Source organism: Dipodomys spectabilis, unplaced genomic scaffold (assembly GCF_019054845.1).
Source record: "Dipodomys spectabilis isolate Male_0828 unplaced genomic scaffold, ASM1905484v1 ptg000147l, whole genome shotgun sequence".
In the NCBI taxonomy this organism is placed as follows: Eukaryota; Metazoa; Chordata; class Mammalia; order Rodentia; family Heteromyidae; genus Dipodomys; species Dipodomys spectabilis.
In genome coordinates, this window is record NW_024870824.1 from 12,762,948 (window position 1) to 12,783,300 (window position 20,353).

At 41.8% G+C, this 20,353-nt stretch overlaps 1 protein-coding gene across 1 annotated transcript; it reads right to left on the reverse strand.

The window, feature by feature from the left end:
* Positions 1-1,552: 1,552 nt before the first annotated feature.
* On the reverse strand, positions 1,553-19,551 carry Grxcr2 (glutaredoxin and cysteine rich domain containing 2). Its single transcript, XM_042692219.1, has 3 exons — positions 19,216-19,551; positions 12,370-12,597; positions 1,553-1,884 (listed from the first exon to the last, which is right to left on the reverse strand). Exons 1-3 carry the CDS (start codon positions 19,549-19,551, stop codon positions 1,702-1,704), a joined length of 747 nt encoding a protein of 248 aa, XP_042548153.1. The 3' UTR covers positions 1,553-1,701.
* Positions 19,552-20,353: the final 802 nt, after the last annotated feature.

A 20,353-nucleotide genomic window follows, 5' to 3' on the forward strand; every position in this document is an offset into this window, starting at 1 on the left:
TGAGATGCCAATCTCAAGTGTCTCTGTGATACAATCCTGCCAACAAGATGGACTCAAATAGTCCTTTCAAAGACCAGAATACACTTAAAGATCTGTTAACATCTCCCCTTCCTCTGTTATTCTGGAATGGCACAAATTCTATAGCTGCAAAGAAATGTAAGAGGAGACAGAAATTAGTTAACTACAGAAGCTAAAGAAGTCAAGGAACAAGATAAGAGAGACAAGACAAATCATCATGGCTTGAAAACCTATTTTCATGTCTTTTTTATTAGAATTATTGATGTTGTCTCCAAAACAATCCATTGCTGAATTATTTTAGCAGCTGAATATGAGAGACTAACAAACAAATCTTAGAAATGTGTGAAGATATTAAATCAAAATTATTATCATAAAAACACAGTGGGAGTCTGATAGATGAGAGAGCTTACAGTGTTATTCTTACTGGGTGTGAGGACAAGTGTCAGAACTTACAAAAGTTCATTAGTAAAAGTGTCTTCTAATTTTATTTAAGAGGAAAGAATCATCCTTAGTATGTACATTCATGGACAGTAAAAAAAACATGTTTGCTTTTGGTTCCTTTTTCTCCTAGAGGTTTCCAACAGACATTTGTAATATGTCTGCAGTCCTTTATAAGTAGTTATGGCTAAATATTTGACTTAAAGCTAAGTGCTAGTGGCTCAGGTCTGTAATCCTACTACTCAAGAGACTGAGATCTGAGGATCTCATTTCAAAGCTTGCCTAGGCAGGAAAGTCCCTGAGACTCTTATCTAATTAATCATAAAAAAGTTAGAAGCAGAAATGTGGCTCAAGTGATAAAGCACCAGCTTTGAGTGAAAAAAGCCAAGTGAGAATACAAAATCACGAGTTCAAATCCCAGTAGCAACACACACACACACACACACACACACACACACACACACACACACACACACACACACACAAGAAAGAAAAAGAGAAAGAAAAAATAAAAGCAGCACATTTATCATAAAGAGCGTTGACATGCCTTGCAATGTCAGCAGAGGCATGAAAGATGTCCTATTTCATCTTGACCTAAGAAGTAGTATTGCTCACTGCCTGAGTGGCTATGAGCCAAGCATGTCACACAGAGGGCCCTGGAAGGATCAGCTTCCTCCACTTGCCTGTTGCCCGAATGGGCATGTTGTGCTTGGCATGGCTTCCAGTGCATTCAGTTCATCGGTGGCCATCCCATTCCTCTTCCGCTTAATTACAAATTCAATTTGACCAACAACAATTTCAGATGCACTATAAGCAACAGGCATCCGTTGCATCAAAGAGAAGCTGCTTTATTCTTTTCTCACTGAATAATTTTGCAAAATAACTCCTAACCAGAAAATGACTTCAACCTGCTGCCTGAAGTGTGCATTTATTTGTTCACTGGCGCAAGTAAAAATAGAAACTGAGCTCAGTCAAGTGAGTTATATGCACACAATCTTGGAAGAATAATTTCAGAACCAGTGTCAAAGCAGGCTTTAATTCAAAAAATGTCCCTCCTATTTAGACCCATGTGGAGATAGTGCTGGCCTCACAAAATGTCATGAAGTAATTGAGTTTTGCTAGTGGTGGAATGGTTTGCAGCTGCAGGGACTCCTTGCTGAGAGAGGCGGAGGAGAGGGTATTTTATTAGGAATAATTTGGGGGAGAATGGTAAAGGAAAAGTAAGCCAGTACAAGAAAACCACAGCTATTGGTTGCAAATGTGGCAAGGCTGTAGGCCATTCTCATTGCAGGCAGGACACCTCAGGGCTCGGTAGGACTCCTTAAATCTGTTGGCCAGCATTGAGAACTTGCTGCCATGGCACAGAGTGCAGGTGGCACTGCCCGACCCTCGGCAGTGAAGACAGTTCTCCTCAGGAAGCTCCCCTTCCTGCAAAAGACATGACAAGAGTTTAATCAGTGCAGCACTTGAACTAAGTGTAGAGTTTGCCTGAGAGTCAGAAAAGCACTGGGCCTGAAACAAGCTGGGGCAGAATAGGGGGGAAAAATGTCTTTCACAAAGGTCAGTGAGGGGAACAGCCAAGATGCAAACCACTCACGGCAATTCTGTCAGAGAGGATCTCTGGGATAAGCAACAGGAACACAGCATCTTCTGTCACCGCATCTGGCATGCACAGACACCCCATTCTTCACTGTCTTTGTTACCATGTGACACGTTCTTTCTGACGGCACCATAAAGACTTTATTTTTCCTCATTGGCAATTGCTTATTATGAGCCCTTACAGTCACTGGCAAATGCCAGGTGCTTTTTTTCTAAGGGCTATGTATCCGTCCATCTAATCTGCACAACATCTCAGTGAGCTAATACGAATCCTCTCTTCCCTGCCATAGGAAAATGAGATACTGAGAAGTTAATTGGCGATGTCACACACACACAGCATGGAACTAGAGAGGGTAAGTTTTGATCCCAGGGGGCTGAGTACCAAAATTCATGTTTCTAATGACAATGTTATAGTTACCCAACAGTTGGTACTCAAGAAAGATCAGTTATTGTGACAGAGAAACTGTGTGGATGAATGAATCTGTGTTACCAGCCTTCAAAGCTCAGCTCTGAATTCTTGTAATATTTTATGCTCTTTGAGAATAGCATAAGTCACAGTGATTAAGAACTCTGTGCTCAAAGCCAATAGACTAGGGCTGAGGCTGATATCTGACATAGGCTCTACAGTGTACCCCCTGCCCTCAGCCTCCCTTCATCTGTTTCTCTACCTGTGAAGTGAATGGCAAAGCTTAATCTCCGATTACCTGCAATATTATGGGAGAGGATATATGTAAATGCAATCTTCTCAGCACATCTAAGGTTTCCAAAGGAGTTGAGTTCTTTTTTTAAGCCTTGTCAATAAGTCCTTGATACTCACTCTATACAAACACATTTGTTGGCCTTGTCTTATTCCTTCCCTAAGACATCTCAAATAGACTGGCAACATCACACTCCTTCTAAAAAGTGGGACTCTCCTAAGAAATAAAGGGAGACACCAGAATGATGCCTGGAGAATCTAGTGACAACTCCTGTCCCCTTCAACTTTTAAAACCGTTTCCAAAGTGAGGCACTGGTGGCTCATACCTGTAATCCTAGCTACTCAAGAGACTGAGGAGTATAATTCAAAGCCAGCCCAGTTAGGAAAGTCCATAAGATACTTGTCTCCAATGAACCACCAAAAAAGTTGGAGGTGGCGCTGTGGCTTAAGTGGTAGAGTGCTAGCCTTGAGCAAAAACCCTCAAGGACAGCATCCAGGCCCTGAGTTCAAGCCCCAGGACTGGCACCCAAAAAAAATTCTTTCCAAATCCAACTCATTTTTCTCTATCCCACCCTCATAATCCTGGCCCAGGTGCCTATCGACTGTGGCATAAACTAACTGTGACCCCATCTCTGATGGTGTGGAATATTGTCTCATTAAGATGATTACTTTCTTGATTGGCACAAGAAAGTCATGTAGGAAATCTTTTAATGAATACTCCCTCCCCCTCAGATAAAACTTTATGATATTCCTGGGCATCTGCACAGAATATTTTAAGTCAGGATATAGTAAAGACACTAGTGCTTCCATGTTCACTGTTGCCCTATTCATGATAAGCAACATATGGCAACAGCCCAGGTGTCCTAAAATGGATGAGTGGATCAAGAAGTAAGGTACATATAGTCAATGGAATCTTACTCATCTGTATTATGTCATTCACAGGGACATGGATAGACCTAGAAAAGATTATGTTAAAGTGAATTAAGTCAGGCTCCAAGAGACACCCAGCACATATGTCCTCTCATATGTTGAAGTTAGATCTTAAATGCAAGCATACTTGGTAACATGTGAGATTTATATGCACCCACATGCAAAGAAATTGACTAAAGGATGGCATACTTCGGGGGAGGAGTTTAATGGTGTGACTCCTCTCAACAACTAATAAACCAATGAACAAAATGAATACCAGCTGAAGCATGTTCGGTAGGGGAGAGCAATGAGAGAAGGGATACACAAATAGAGGGAAGGAGGGTGAACAAATACAGTCAATATACTCAGTGTGCATCGTGTAAAAATTGGACTGTATAACTTAAGGGTAGGGAAGGGAGAGGTAAAGATGGGGTGGGGGAATGATGCTGCCTTGTACTCATAAGGTGGCTTCTGGAATTGTCACCCTTTTGCTTAACTACTATATAAGAATAAATAAATACAGTATTTTTTTTTTAAAAAAAAAAAAACCATGCTTCTAAGCTTATTTAATTTTTGTCACCTATTTTAATAGCTCTCCCCCACTGGCCTGGTAAGTGGGGGTCTAGCTAACCCCCACTTGTTCCCAGATCAAACCTGAGCAAAGGTTTCCTCCAGGAAGCCTGGCCCACCCCAGCCTCTGGGTCCCCTACCCTACCTGACAGTCCTACTGTCAGGACAGGAAGCGCCCTGGCTAGTAGTGCCTATTCTCTATCAATGCTCATGTGTAGCGGAGTACCTGGCACAGTATTTGCCTGCACAAAGGGACCCCTAAGTACACAAACACAACAACGATATCTGGAGCACCCTTCATGTTCTTAAATTCTAGGAACTTGCAAGGCACCTGACCCTGCTGAGCATTTGGTAGTTTCACCCAACTAATATGGCTTCTTTTCCCTCTTCTTCAATTCTAGGGGATTGGACTCCATGCATCACAAATGGTAAGCAAGTGCTCTGCCATAGAGCCATACAGCCACATGCCAGCCATCACACAGCATTCTTGTATAACCCAAGAACAAAAACAATCTCTGCACAGAGAGTTCAGAGCTGGGCACTGATCCTTAAACTTTTTGCTCAAGGCTACCACTCTACCACTTCAGCCATATCTTCACTTCTGGGTTTTTGGTAGTTATTAGAGATAAGGGTCTCACGAACTTTCCTGTCTTGCTGGCTTCAAACCATGATCCTCAGAACTCAGCTTCTTGAGCAGCTACTATTATAGGTGTGGGTCACTGGCATGAATCTCATCTTTGTATTCTTGAAGTAATATTTTATAGATTGTGGCCATGCATTAACAATGGAGAAATCTGTTTTCTCCTCTTAAAGTATTTAAAATATAGGCATTTGCCAAAATATTATTCAAGCAAATTGTCACTATTCATTTTTTTCTGACAGATCTAGAAGGTTTTATGTTTTGTACTTGATCCCAGTGAGATTCTCAAGATGTCAGCCAATATTCCAAAGAAAGTATAGTAAAAACACTACTGCAATGCTACACATGCAACCCAGAAACCCATGTGCATAGAATGCCAAGGCAGAAATTGGAAGATTAATAAAATAACCTGGCTAACCAAGTGCAGAACACAAGGCCAAATTTTCTTCCAAATGATATTTATGTTCCATGGTTTTAGGGTTCATATTAAGACTTCGATCTGGGTTATTCCTTTCCCAGTCTTTTTAATCAATTAACTCGACAAGTATTTCATTAGCTTTATTCTATATGATGTGTGCAGAATGGAAGTCTTTTTCTTCTTTTCTTGGTAATTAAAATGCCCATAAAATAATTATGAATTACTATTATTAGTTCAGGATAATCCAGGCTAGCCTTGAACCTTCTAAATAGTCCCAACTGGCCTCAAACTTGTAATCCTTCTGCCTCAGCCTTTGAATATTGGGATTGCAGGCGTGTACCACCATGCCTGGCATTTTTCTCAGTACTTAAAAGAAAAATCTTCCCAAAGTATTTAATGGAACTGGAGAGAATACAATTGCCTGGCACAGCTTAAATGCTAGAACCTGGGAGGCAGACTCATTCAGTCCACTTCCTACTAACTCCTACTAACCGGGGGCTTTAGGTCTCATTACAGACACAAGCTCTCACAGCCCGGAAGACAGTTACTGGCATCAGTCAAGGGACTGCCTAGAAAAGCAGTTGTGATCATGAGATGATGTGACTACTGGCTCTAGTGACCTCGGGTAGGTCATGTAACATCTCTGAGCTTCAGTTTCCCCAGTTGAAGAATGAGACTATTAATAATTCCTGCTTCACAAGATCCTGGTGAGAATACAATGAAAAGATGAAGTGAGGTTGCTGTGAGAGACCCCTCAATAAAAATAGCATCCATTATCATCATCATCATCATCATCATCATCATCGGCGGCGGCGTCATTGTCATCATCATAACCACCATCCATCATCACCACCGTCATCATCACCACCAACATCCCAACATCAACATCCCAGAAATGAGATGGGTAAAGTATAGAAATGCTGGGATGATTTATAACCTTGATTTCATGGAGCACAAAACCAGAAGGATACCCTTGTATGTTTTGCTGAGAATCAAATTCTTCTCCTTTGTTGTCTGTGATGGAGAGGTTGGAGCGTGGCCTGACCTGCAAGCCTTGCCCCAATCTTTCACCAGGCTTCTACTGCTTCCCAGTTCTATAGAGGCAGAACAAAGCATCCCTTGGTCAGGAGGAGTTCTTTGATGTTCTGTGACCCTCTCTTTCAGAATAAAAACTTGTTTGGGCATATATTGCATGAGGATTGGGCAAACAAATAGCAATTTAAAACAGAGTGTAAAGGACAGACAAGTGAAATATAACCCTTCCAGCAAGCTTCTGCTTCACAGTCCTGTCCTAGTTTATAGCACTACCACTGGAAAATACAGATTGCCCCAAATTGAATTTAAAGGTAATTGTCTGTCAGGCCTGTGGTTGCTTTTTCATTCAGGCTTGCATGTTACTATTTCTAGACCTCCCCTGGAGGGGAAAAAGTGCTCCTGCAGGGCTGTGGCATGATAAAAGAACTATGGAAATAAAGAATTTTAAAGTAGGAAAGTAATGTTTCCGATTTCAATATTCAATCATCTTTCTACTGCCATGTTAGGTTCTCCATTGTTCTGTATAAAAGACCAGTGACATGGTGGCACAAGACTTGTGACCGGGGCTGGGAAGGTGGCTCAGTGGTAGAGTGCTTGCCTTGCATGCATCAGCACCACATAAGCAAAAAAAGCCAGAAGTGGCGCTGTGGCTCAAGAGGTAGAGCTCTAGCCTTGAGCTGAAGAGCTGAGGGACAGCGCCGAGGCCCAGAGTTCAGGCCCCATGACCACCAACAACAACAAGAAGACTGGTGACCAAGTGGCACTTATTTTTCAATGTTCATGTACGCGTGCACATGCCCCCTAGGCTTGAACTCAGAGACAAGGCGCTGTCCCGTAGCTTTCTCACTCAAGACAAGTGCTCTATCATTTGAGCCACAGCTGTACTTCTCATTTTTTGGCAGTTAATTGGAGACAAGAGTCTTATAGATTTTAGATTTTCCTGCCCAGGCTGGCTTTGACTTGTCATCCTCAGATCTCAGCCTCCTGAATAGCTAGGATTACAAATGTGAGCCCCAGGCACCTAGCAATATTTAATATTCTTTCCACAAATATTAACCGATACTTGCTATTGTATTCCAGGTTCTGTTATTTTTCTGACCTGGGATTTGCGATGTGGTACTCAGCATAAATATCACCTCTCCCTGCATGGAGACAAACTCGTGGAGAAGAGCCAGCATTAAGCAGATGACAGAGGGAAGATGGACATTGTAGGGAAGGGTGCAGGTCCATCCTGGAGGACTTTATCCTTATGGAAGCCAAGGAAGATCCTAAGTGTGCATGATGCCACTGTGATCTCAGGAGCAGAAGGCAAAGTGGCAGAGGACCTGGAGAATGTTCCAGAAAGAGGTGATTTGGCTCTGTTAGGAAAGAGCATAGAACATATGATAGACAGGCCGTGTGTCTGGGCAGAGGGCATGGAGAGGCCAGCAATGGCCAGGCTACCCACAGTGAGGAAGGAGTTTTTGTCTTATCCCAAGCAATGAAAGGATATTACAAGTAGGGTGGGAGGGTGGGGGGGCTGATTAATGAAGTGAATATGAGAACAGATATGAGTAGATGTGAATCAAAGTTAAAAGCCTTTTCCTGGAGTCCAAGTGGCTTGCTCCCAAGCAGAGAGGATGGAAAGAGTGAAGGAAAACAGAAGAAAGAAGCTTCTAGAGAAGGTTGTGGAAACTTAGGTAGATTTGATAGAAAGAAAGAAAGAAAGAGAGAGAGAGAGAGAGAGAGAGAGAGAGAGAAAGGGAGAAGGAGGGAGAGAGGGAGAGAGAGAGAGGGAGGGAGGGAGGGAGGGAGGAAGGAAGGAAGGAAGGAAGGAAGGAAGGAAGGAAGGAAGGAAGGAAGGAAGGAAGGAGGCAAATGAGAATACATGGTGTCTTTGGTACATCAACTTAAGGCTGCCACTCAAAGCCCATCATGGCCTTCTTTTTTGTGCCAGTCCTGGGGCTTAAACTCAGGGCATGGGCATTGTCCTGAGCTTTTTCACTCAAGGCTATCACTCTGCTACTTGTGCTACAGCTCCATTAACCTTTTTTGGGGGGAGAGGGGGATAGGTAATTGGAGATACAAGTCATAAGGACTTTCCCAATTGGGCTGGCTTCAAGCCACAATCCTCAGATCTCAGTCTTTGAGTAGCTAGGGTTACTGGGATAAGCCACGGATGCTCGGTGATCGTTGCCTTATTAGTCTCTTCTTCTACATCCTCATAGAACAGGGATGTCACCCAGGCTTCAGAAAGTCCCTTGCTCATTTTCTGTGCCAACACAAGGGGAATAAGAGTGTCACAGAGGCTGGGCAGCAGTAGCTCACACTTGTAATCCTAGCTACCCAGGAGACTGAGATCTGAGGATTGCAATTCAAAACCAGCTCAGGCAGGAAAGTCCATGAGATGCTTTTTTTAAAAAATAAGTTTTTTATTGTGAAAATACCATACAGAGGGATTACAGTTACATGAGCAAGGTAATGAGTACATTTCTTATCCAGCATTGTTACTTCCTCCTTTGTTTTTCCCCTACAATCTCTTCCCTCCCACCTCCTCAAATATACACCCCCTTACCCCCTCACCTAAATTGTAAAGTTCATTTTTCAACATAGTGTCTTGTACATCTCAGTGTTGCAATGGTTCCACCTGTATTGCTATTTAAACAATTTGTTTTTTCCCTTCCCCTCCACAAATTATACCAACATCAAATACAGTGAAAACAGGGGTTATACCATGGGGGAGGGACATACAAAGCAACAAAAAAAATCACATGGTACCTTATAAATATGTTAGAAACAATAGCAGAAAGAAAAACCACTTGTATCCCTATCTTGGGGTTGATTTCACTTAACATCATCTTATCTGACCTTTTTTGCTTGTTGCAGACATATACTAGTTATTGCAAATAAGGGAAACCATAGGACCTATGTTTCTTTGGGCCTGGCTTACTTCACTTAATATAATTTTTCCAAGTCTTTCCATTTCCTAACAAATGGGGAAATGTCATTCTTTCTGATGGAGGCATAGAATTCCATTGTGTATATATACCACATTTTCTTGATCCATTCATCTACTGAGGGGCATCTGGGTTGGCTCCATATCCAAATAATGCTGCATTGACATAGTTGTGCTGATAGCTTTAGTACGGTCTTGTTTGTGATCATTCAGGTAAATGCCCAAAAGTGGGATTGCTGGGTCATAGGGGAGCTCTATGTGGAGTCTTTTGAGGAATCTCCATACTCCTTTCCAAAGTGGTTGAACAAGTTTACACTCCCACCAACAATGCAGTAGGGTTCCCTTCTGTCCACAACCCTTCTAGCATCTGTTGTTATTAGAGGTCTTGATTCTAGCCATTCTAACTGGGGTGAGGTGGAATCTCAATGTTGTTTTGATTTGCATTTCTTTTATGGCTAGAGAGGTTGAGCATTTCTTCATGTGTCTATTGGCCATTCTTATTGAAACTCTTACCTACAATTGACCACCAAAAAAGCCAGAAGTGGAGCTATGGCTCAAGTGATAGAGCACTAGCCTTGAGCAAAAGAGCTCAGGGACAGCACTCATGCCCTGAGTTCAAGCCCTAGGACCAGCACACACACACACACACACACACACAAAAGTGTCACAGAACACAGAAAACAGTAACACTAGAAGCCAAGTATGATAGACAGCAAATTCACTTTGCACCCATGTTTTTAGCTTAAATTGACCAAAATTGCTTCCACACCCCAAACTGCACACTGTGAATTAATGGGTACCCGCACTCTTCCTTGCCATCTGAGCCTGAGCATGGTGTCCACAGTCACATTCCTTCAAAGCTTGTGAGAGAAATTATAATTATATTTTCTTTTGATCTAAAAATAGACAAAATACTGTCTATTAATAGTTTGTTGTCAATTAATATTTAATACCTTTAATGTCTAGTTGATATTTTCAGTTGATAATATTTTAAAGCCACTCTTAGGCTAATCTTTAATACACTGGTTGACAGTGGCACTCTCTCTAGTCAGTCCCTACATATGCTAGCATCCCAAAAAGTCAGTGTTAAGGAGCATCCCAAGGAGCTCAGTTCTTCACTTTTCGCACATTGAAAAATATTGCAGTTTTCTTGTGCCTGAGCTAGCTCATGGATAGACAAATGATGTTTTCTAGTTTTGACTAAATTAATGTACGAAGTTGACACATGACTTCACATGATATCATCACCAAAGTAATAATAATAACAGTAATAATAATAATAGCAATAATAATAACAATAACAGAAGCACAACAAAACTCATGATAAAAATGACAGACCACCCTTACAGGCTCATGCCTATAATCCTAGCTACTCAGGACAATGTGATATTGAGGACTGAGGTTCAGAGCTTGTCTGGGCAGAAAAGTTCACTAGACTCTATCTCCAAAATAATTAGCAAAAAATAGATTTAGGGGTGTAGTTCAAGTAGTAGACATCAGCTAAGCAATCACAAAGTCCTGAATTCAACCACAATTCAACCAAAAGAAAAGAAAGAGAAAGGGAAAGGAAAGGAGAGGAGGGGAAAGGAGGGGGGAGAGGAGGTGAGAAAAGGGAAGGAGAAGTGAGGGAAGGAAGGGAAGGAAAGGAAAGGAAAGGGAAGAAGGGAAAGAAGGGGAAGGGAAGGGAAGAGAAGAAGGTAAGGGAAAGGAGGGGAGGTAGGGGAAGGGAAGAGAAGGAAAGAGAAGGGGGAGGGGAGGGGAGGAGAGGGCAGGGCAGGGGAGGGGAGGGGAGGGGAGGGGAGGGAAGGGAATGGAAGAATTAGTTTTCCATACCTCAAAAACCAGTTGTTGCCAGGCACAGGTGGCTCACGCCTATAATTCTAGCTATTCAGGAGGCTGAGGTCTAAGGATTACATTTCAAAGCCAGCCTGGGCAGAAAAGTGAGACTCATCTCCAATAAACCAGAAGTGGCGCTGTAGCTCAAGTGATAGAGGGCTAGCCTTGAGCTGGAGAGCTGAGGGACAAGAGTTCAAGCCCCATAACAGAAAAAAAAAAAAACAACCAAAACAACAGCAACAACAAAGCCAGCTGTTCAGCTGGGCATCCGTGGCTCATACCTATAATCGTAGCTACTCAGGAGACTGAGCTCTAAGGACTACAGTTGGAAGCAGTAAAGTCTGTGAGATTCTTATTTTCAATTAACTGCCAAAAAGCCAGAAATGGAGCTATGCATCAAGTAGTAGGGCCTTGAGCAGAAAAGCTCAGGAACAGTACCCAAGCCCTGAGTTCAAGGTCTTAGTACAAAAAATAGAAATAAAAGCAAAACCAAAAATCAGACAAAGGTTTATAAGCTAGAATCATGGTTAGAAACAATTTAAAAAACAATGAATGGCTAATCAGATATGAAAAGGAGTCCAAGAATATTTAAATTATGACTATATGAAATATGGACTTATGCCTGCTATTACTAACATGTTAAAATACAACAACATTAAAATTCCTTCATAGGACTGGGAATGTGGCTTAGTGGTAGAATGCTTCACTAGCACACATGAAGCCCTGGGTTCGATTCCTCAGTATCACCTAAACAGAAAAAGTCAGAAGTGGCACTGTGGCTCAAGTGGTAGAGTGCTAGCCTTGAGCAAAAGAAGTACAGGGACAGTGCCCAGGCCCTGAGTTCAAGCCCAAGACTGGCAAAACATAAACAAAAAAATTAAAATCCTTCATGTCTTTAATATTTAGACATTTAGGCTATGTTTAATTTTTAGACTATTTATTCAAAAGTTTTAGATAAGTAGGACACAATCAAAACAGTTTGGAAGCAGAACACAGGTGTAATCCTAACTACTCAGGAGGCTGAGTTCTGAGGATCAAGGTTCATAGCTAGCCTGGGGAGGAAAGTCCAAGAAACTCTTATTTCCAATTAACCACCAGAAAAAAAAAAAAAAATGGAAGTGGAGTTGAGGCTCAAAGTGGGAGAGCACTAGCCTTGGGCACAAAAGTCAGGGACAACACCCAGGCCCTGAGTTCAAACCCCACAACCAACAACAAGAACCACAAGAATTTGGAGATTACTGGTACAGGGCTTCTCTGCCTGCAATCTGCCATACCTGTGTGTACTGGCTATGGGGAAATGCACTTTCCGTCTCCAGCAAAGGTCCGTCGCTTTGGTCCTCATCCCCATAGCTTTCTTCTTTGCTCATCAGAGACTCCTCCTCAGCCTCCTCTTCCTTCTGGAGAATTTTCCTCATGAAGTCTCTCTTGTCCATTGGGGTTCGAATTATTTTCAGGTTGTTCGTGTAGATGATGATCTTTCCAAAATCTATAATAGGTGGGGGCTATAGAAGCAGAGAATAAGATAAAACTTGGGCTGGGAAGGTGGCTCAGTGGTAGAGCGCTTGCCTTGCACGCCTGAGGCCCTGGGTTCGATTCCTCAGCACCACATAAGCAAAAAGAAAAAAGCCGGAAGTGGCGCTGTGGCTCAAGTGGTAGAGTGCTAGTCTTGAGCTGAAGAGCTGAGGGACAGCGCCCAGGCCCAGAGTTCAGGTACTACAACCAGACCAAAAAAAAGAATAAGATAAAACTAGCCATCACCAGCAACTGATCTGATTCACTAGCAATCACCAAACACAGAACCCAACCAACATCCAGGGGGGAAAAAAAACTAGAAAGATGACTTCCATGCTCCAGCATTTATAATCCCAGCAGATCTCATAGTGATGGCTCATTCCTTGGCTTTTTTACTTTCCCAGTAAGTTAAGGAAACCAGGTTCCTTCCAGTTGTTGATCATAGCCAATCACAGCTGAACTCCTCAGAATGTAAGACTTTAGAGAGGAAGGTCTGCTACACATCATAGCTGCCAGTGTAGGGCTGCGCATAGTACCAAGGAAGGCATTCAGGAGTCTCAGAACCCCCTAATTACCACCTAGTATATCCTCTAACACCATCAAAAGCCAGTGATGTAAGAGGTAATACTTAGGCTCCAAGCCCAGAATGATACCCCAAGACTTTGCTGGCTTCAACACTAACTGGACAATGTTCATAAGGTTAAATATTTTGACTTTTATCCCTGAAGCTAATGATATTAACTTCTGGAATTGAGGGAGGGTTGGAAAATGTATAAAACACAGTTGCAAAAGCTGGTACTACTATGCAAGCCATATTGTTATCACTTAAAACGATTCTTCAATGGTTAATGCACACTTTTACTACACAGCTATACACTCAACAGGAAGTATTTTTGTCCTGCTTGTAGAACCGCCTAAACCAAATCTATGTAGGTGCTACAATGAATCAATCTTAGGTGTAAAGACACCATGTATTCAATCCAAACTAGATCTGAGCAAGACTTCAATATTCAGATTGTCTTCCTTGAAATAGCCGTGAGGGTTTTCAAGAGTAATTTATCAAGCCACAGTGGTTCTATCTGGCTCTCTCTTCTTTCCTTCCTTCAAAGGATCACATGGCAGCTTCCATTGCCTATTTGTTTTATGCACACTGGATTCCTGTTTCACACTCAGGACTATCAGTTTCTAAATATCAGACGATAAGGATGGTGGTATTTTTGGAAGGTTCCATTTCTTACTTCCAGTGATAGCCAAAGAAGTCCCATTACTGGGTTTTGTGTGTGTGTGTGTGTGTGTGTGTGTGTGTGTGTGTGTTTCACATCTACAGCTCTGTTCTCTCCTTTTCTTTTTTGAAAGCAAAGCCTCAATATGCAGAGATGATATCTGATGGCCTGCCACTAAGCTAGTTAGTATCTGAGATACTCAGGATAGTGAATACTTTTACTCCAAAGACGGAGAATCCCAAATCACCTCAAAGGTGTATTTAAGTTTCAGTCATCTTGACAGCCAAATTCTTTTCTGTGTCTAAGGAAGCTCCCTGGGTGTAATTCAAGTTCACATTATCTGGTGACATCCACTTACCTGTGAGAACATCCTCTCTTGCATTATAGAAGGCCAGGAGAGAGCCAGGAATTTTTTTAATTCCTTCCTTCTGGAAGGAAGTCAAGGCCTCTCTGTCTAGAATGGCAATCTATATCGTTGAGCATTTGCCAATACCATGGTTTCTGTGACAACATGCCTACAGATTACTATTTGGGCACCACTAAAACTTCTCCTTGCTGTTTTTAAATGCATCGCTAGAAACTTAATGGGCTTCTGAGAGAGAGACAGACCTAACTGAAAGTATTATACAAGTCTGTGAGACAAATCTGTATTGAGATGTGCAAGCTGCCCAGCTCCTGTGAACTGTTTTCTTGATTTGTGAAACTCTTATAGAACAGTTGTGAAGATGATATTGCTAATATGTATCAAGTGGGCATTCAAGAAAGGTGTTTTCTGTTTTATAAGGTACCATGTGATTTTTTTTTTGTTGCTTTGTATGTCCCTCCCCCACAGTATAACCCCTGTTTACATTGTATTTGATGTTGATATAATTTGGGGAGGGGAAGGGAAAAAACAAATTGTTTAAATAAGGATATGGATTGACCCATTGTAACAATGAGATGTACAAGACACTATGTCGAAAAATGAACTTTACAATTTAGGCTGGGGGGGAGTGGTAAGGAGGGGTATAGCTGAGGAGGTGGGAGGGAAGGGATGGTAGGGGAAAAACAAAGGAGGAGGCAACAATGCTTGATAAGAAATGTACTCATTACCTTGCTCATAATAAAAAACAGTTAAAAAGAAAGGTGGTTTCCCTCCCCTTCCTCTTCCACATCTTTATGAGCTTAATAAATTTCCATCTGCTTTAATTCCTTGAAGTATTTTTTATTATTTATAACTGCTTTCTCTGTACATCACATAAAATAAAAAATGCTCAACATTTCTTTGATAATGACCTGCTTGTTGTGGCAATGGTAGGTAATGTTTGTTGAACGTATGCAAGGGACCAGCACAATGCTAAGTGCTTCATATGTATTACTTGTATGTGTGCCTGTGTGTATGTCTGTGTGTGTGTCTGTGTGTGTGTATGTGTGTGTGTGTGTGTGTGTGTGTGTGTGTGTGTGTGTGTGTGTTGGTCCTGGGGCTTGACCTCAGAGCCTGGACTCTCTCACTTTGCTTTTTTGCTCAAAGTTGGCATTCTACAACTTGAGCCAAAGTTCCGCTTCTGGTTTTTTGTGTTTAACTGGAGGTAAGAATCTGCCTGGGCTGGCTTCAAGTTGGGATACTCAGATTCCAGGTTCCTGAGTAGCTAGGATTACAGGCATGAGCCATTGGGGCCCAGCTGTAGGATCATTTTAGTTAGAATAACAACTCTCTTCTTTCTGTTACCTTTATGTCATGTCAGTGACATTGAAGTTCAGCAACATTAGCCTCAGAGTTTGCCCAGGCTCATGTAGTGAATTGCTATAACTGCACGTAAAGATCAAGGTTGAGTGGCATCAGTCTTTGCTTTATTATGATGATAATGATTGTGATAACATATACGTTATACAAAAACTACCATTTCAGCCTTTTCTAAGAGCTCAGGTACATTGACACTATTGTGCATCTGTTACCACCATCCAATTGCAGACCTTTTTCTTTTTCCCAAATTGAATCTATATACGGGACTCGGCATGGCTCAAGCAGTAGAACATTTGTCTAGCAACACAAGTCCCTGAGTTCAAACCCAGTATTGTTTTGTTTTGTTTTGTTTAAAAAAAAAAAAAAAGGACCCAGTACTTATAACTGTAATCCCTGCTACTTAGGAAGCTGAGATCTGAGGATTGTTGTTCGAAGCCAGCCAGGGCAGAAAAGTCCCTGTGAGACTCTTATCTCCAATTAACCAGCAAAAAAAAAAAAAAATGGAAGTGAACTCTGTCTCAAGTAGTAGAACACTAGCCTTAAACAAAAGCTCAGGTATTGTTCTCAGGTCCTGAGTTCAAGCACACACACACACACACACACACACACACACACACACACACATACAATAAGTCCAATACATAAAGACACAAAGTACAATTATGGTTACCAGGTCCTCAAGACAGAAGAGAAAAATAAGTTATTGTTTGTGAGTGAGTGTGAGTGTGTGTGTGTGTGTGTGTGTGTGTGTGTGTGTGTGTGTGTATGTGCCAGTCCTAGGGAGACTTGAACTCAGAGTCAAGGCACTGTTTCTGAGCTTTTGTGATCAAGAGTAGTAGTACTCAACCAGTTGAGCCACAGTTCTACTCCTGGCTATTTTAGTGACACATTGGTGATAAGTGTCTCACAGACTTGCCTGCCTGGCTGGCTTCAAACTGTGATCCTCAGGGCTCAGTCTTTTGAGTTAGCTAGGATTACAGATGTGAGCCACCAGCTCCCAGCTGAATTAGACAATTCTAAGCACATCACATAAGTGACCCTTACCATATACTTACTTTTGTGAGTGGCTTATTTCACTTAACTTAATGTCAATAAAGACATTAACTTAATTTCTTCAAGATTTACTCATGTTGTAGCATGTCAAAATTTTCTTTCTAAGGTAGAATAATACCATACATATGTATAACATCTTGTTTATTCATTTACCAACTGATGGACATTTAAGCTGTTTCCACCTTTAGGCAGCTGAGAATTGCCACAAACAGCTGTGTACAAATATCTGAGTTCAGAGCCCTTCCTTTGAATCCCTGCACTCAATTAGAGCCAGTGTTTACCAGGGTTGGTTCTACAATTGGATTGGCTATGGAAAATCATATAGTGGACTGGGAAGGTGGCTCAGTGGTAGAGCGCTTGCCTTGCATGCTCAAGGCCCTGGGTTTGATTCCTCAGCACCACATAAGCAAAAAGAAAAAAGCCAGAAGTGGCGCTGTGGCTCAAGTGGTAGAGCGCTAGCCTTGAGCTGAAGAGCTGAAGGACAGGGCCCAGGCCCAGAGTTCAGGCCCCACAACCGGACCCAAAAAAAAAGAAAAATCATATAGTAAGTCATGTGCCATGAATACCACATTAACAAATTGCTTCAGTGGGCACAGTTGCATGAATCCATCATGGCCCCTCTCCTAGCCCAAGCCTGGCCACACTGGGATGGAGCACTTGATCAAGCATCCAAGAGAACAATGAAGCAGGTATTCAATATGACCTCTAGAATGCTATGAGGCTTTTCTTCTCATTGTTTTGGTTTGGTTTTTGTTATTGTTATTTGTGTCAGTACTGAGACTTGAACTCAGGGCCTGGACACTGTCTCTAAGCTTTTTCACTCACAGCTATCACTCTACAAATTGAGTCACAGCTCCACTTTCAGCTTTCTAGAGATTAATTAGAGATCACGGGCTTTCCAGCCCAGGCTGACTTTGAATGATTCTCAGATCTCAGCCTCCTGTGTAGCCGGTATTTCAGATGTGACCCACCAGTGCCTCACAATAGTATTGTGTTATGACCAACTGAGCCATGCTGTCATCATGACTCACTTAACCTGCTTGTATAAGTCTACATTAAAATCATATATTTACCCAAATGCCAAATGGGGCACATGATATATAAAGCAGTCCTAAATTATCTACCATTGTCTTGTAAAAGACGTGTGTGAACTGACTTTGTTAATTCTCAACTCTCAAAGAAGATATGGATAAGAAGGAATACTGTAAGTTTGCAAGATAACTGAGTGCCTAAAACATAATAAGTGCACAATAAATGGTAGTATTATCCTCATTGTTATGATTATCTAATAATCTTGATTTTGAAAAGGGAATGGGCCATAAGACAAGAAGAGTTGGATTCTGATTCTGACTCTGCACATAATAAGGTTCCTGTAATAAAGATGGATCCCTTACACACTTGAGGCACCATTTTCCTCATCTGCAAAATGAAATGAACATCCTTTGCTGTTCTCCTCCATGATATAATAGATCCAGAAGGAAATAAAACAGGCTAGCACCGGATAATGCCCTCACTGGCCCTCACTAACATAAGGGGTTGCTCATTCCAGCCCCCTTTCATATTCAAAGGAAACCTGATATTCATTTTCGTAATTGTGGACACCCCTATAATTATACTTCCACCAATACCAACAAGCCTATTGCATTTGTCTGTAACAAATGTATTATCTATTCTCTTAAGAAGTGGCAATCAAAACGATTAGAGAATAATTATCTGAACTTCATACTTCAAAGATGAGGGTACACATATCCAGGTGCACTATTCATTAATAACCTGAATGCATTACATAATTGTATTTGATCTTCAAAAGAAGCAAGGTATTCTTGTTCCCACTGGCATGAACATATATTCATCTCCTATGAGTTTTGAAAAACCATTAAGTATATTCCTGGGACTTCTAACTTAAGACAAACTAGTACGGGCGTTTGATTTTTCCATAATACCAGAGATGATTTGCAAGCAAACCACATGTTTCAATCAAACTATTAGCTCCAACGTCTTCCCCAGGGAACACATCCCCCCTGAATTTTGTGCCATCTCTTTCCAGGACTCCATCTACCTAGAGCTCATATTAATCAGCATTGCAAAGAAAAAAATGATCAGATAGACAAACCCTTTGAAAAGCAGGCAGTAGGAAGATGTTGGGGAAGGGGGGAGGGGGGTTAAAACAAGACAAGGAAAAACCACAAGCTAAATAATTGGCTGGAGTGAAATGAGCACCTTCAAACGTTCAGCTCTTTCAGGAAACAAAACGACCCACTGCTGCATAATTTTCTCAAACGACATCCTGGCAATCTGAAAACCACTGTACCTCTATTTAATTTACATACTGGGAAAACTCAGCCAAAGACCCAATTACCATGTATTACCCTGGATGGAATTTATCTGAATGCTATTTATGCTCATTGCGCTTTCCAGTGAATAGTCAACAAGCATGTTATTTTTGTCCCAGAAATATTATTCTAATAACAAGCTTCCGTTCCGGTGCACCTATAGCTCTGATTTGTAGCTGAGCATGAACAAGATACAAATCTGAAGCAATTGGGTGTTTCTCTACATCATTTTATGGAGGCTTACCCTGAAGGTGGTTAAATGCATAAAATACTAACCTTATGGTCATTTGTCTTGTAGTCATTGAACAGAGGCTGGCTGCCTGCTAGTGTGTAGGTCTTGCCCTCTCTGAACACGCTGATCTTCTGGGCAGTCAGCTTTGGGGAGTATAGCGGGGGCTTGGGAGGCTCCCCAGACCCGTAAACACCATCCATGGGTTCAAGAGCTTCCTGGAGAAAGCTGTGAGGGTACTCCTCTTTGGGCGATTCTAATTCCTGCCCATCTTCAAAGACCTGCTTCAAGACTCGACCGCTGTAGGAAGAGGAGATTTTGAATCGTACTTTCCGAGGTTTGTCGTCACTTTTTTGATTTAACTTCTTCTCAGAGTCCTCCATCAGAGGGCAAGTTTATCCTGCAGTGTCCCGGCTTCTGTGCAGCCAGGGAAACTTGGGACTCTGAGAAAATGGCATTTTATTTTCTCTCCTCCTGCCTATAATTAATTCACGTTGGTGATGCGGTATGCTCAGTTACAGCAACTGACACCGGCACATTAACTATTGATAGACCCTCATGAAAAGCCAGGGTGATCATGGGCTTATGGAATGAATGGAACCTAAGATAAGATTGCTCTGTCTTGCAGGCCTCTGGGATTCAAGGTCTGGTCTTAGAGGTGTCTAACCCCAAGCACACCCATAGCTTCACCATGGCCCTGGTTTTTCCTAACCTGAAGATGCATGAGTTTACTAGGCTGAATGGTGTCAATTCAAGGATCAAACAGCAATTATCCTGTCATGCTTACTAAAAGCAACTATACTATAATAAGCATTTAATAAGTGCCAGAAATTGCTTTGTGCATTGTTTTTACCTCATTCTCGCCATACTGCTACAGTTTCCATCTCTGTTTTACAAAGGCAAAGGTGAAGCTGTTTCCTCATCTGTATATTCCATCAGAGCTAAGAAAATATGACAGAGTAGAGCTCAAACTCGGCTACAACTGAGTTCACTAAGCTGAAGGTTCACTAATTATGTCTTGTGGGATCCTAGGCAAAGTGGAGTCTCTTGGGCTCCAATTTAGAATAAGAGGAAGCAAAGAGTCCAGAATGCTGTGTCTTTCACTCCCTGTATTAACCAGAGCAACTCCATTTTATAGACACTTAATAATAAAGATCTGATTCGCAAGGGCCATGCTACCCTGGC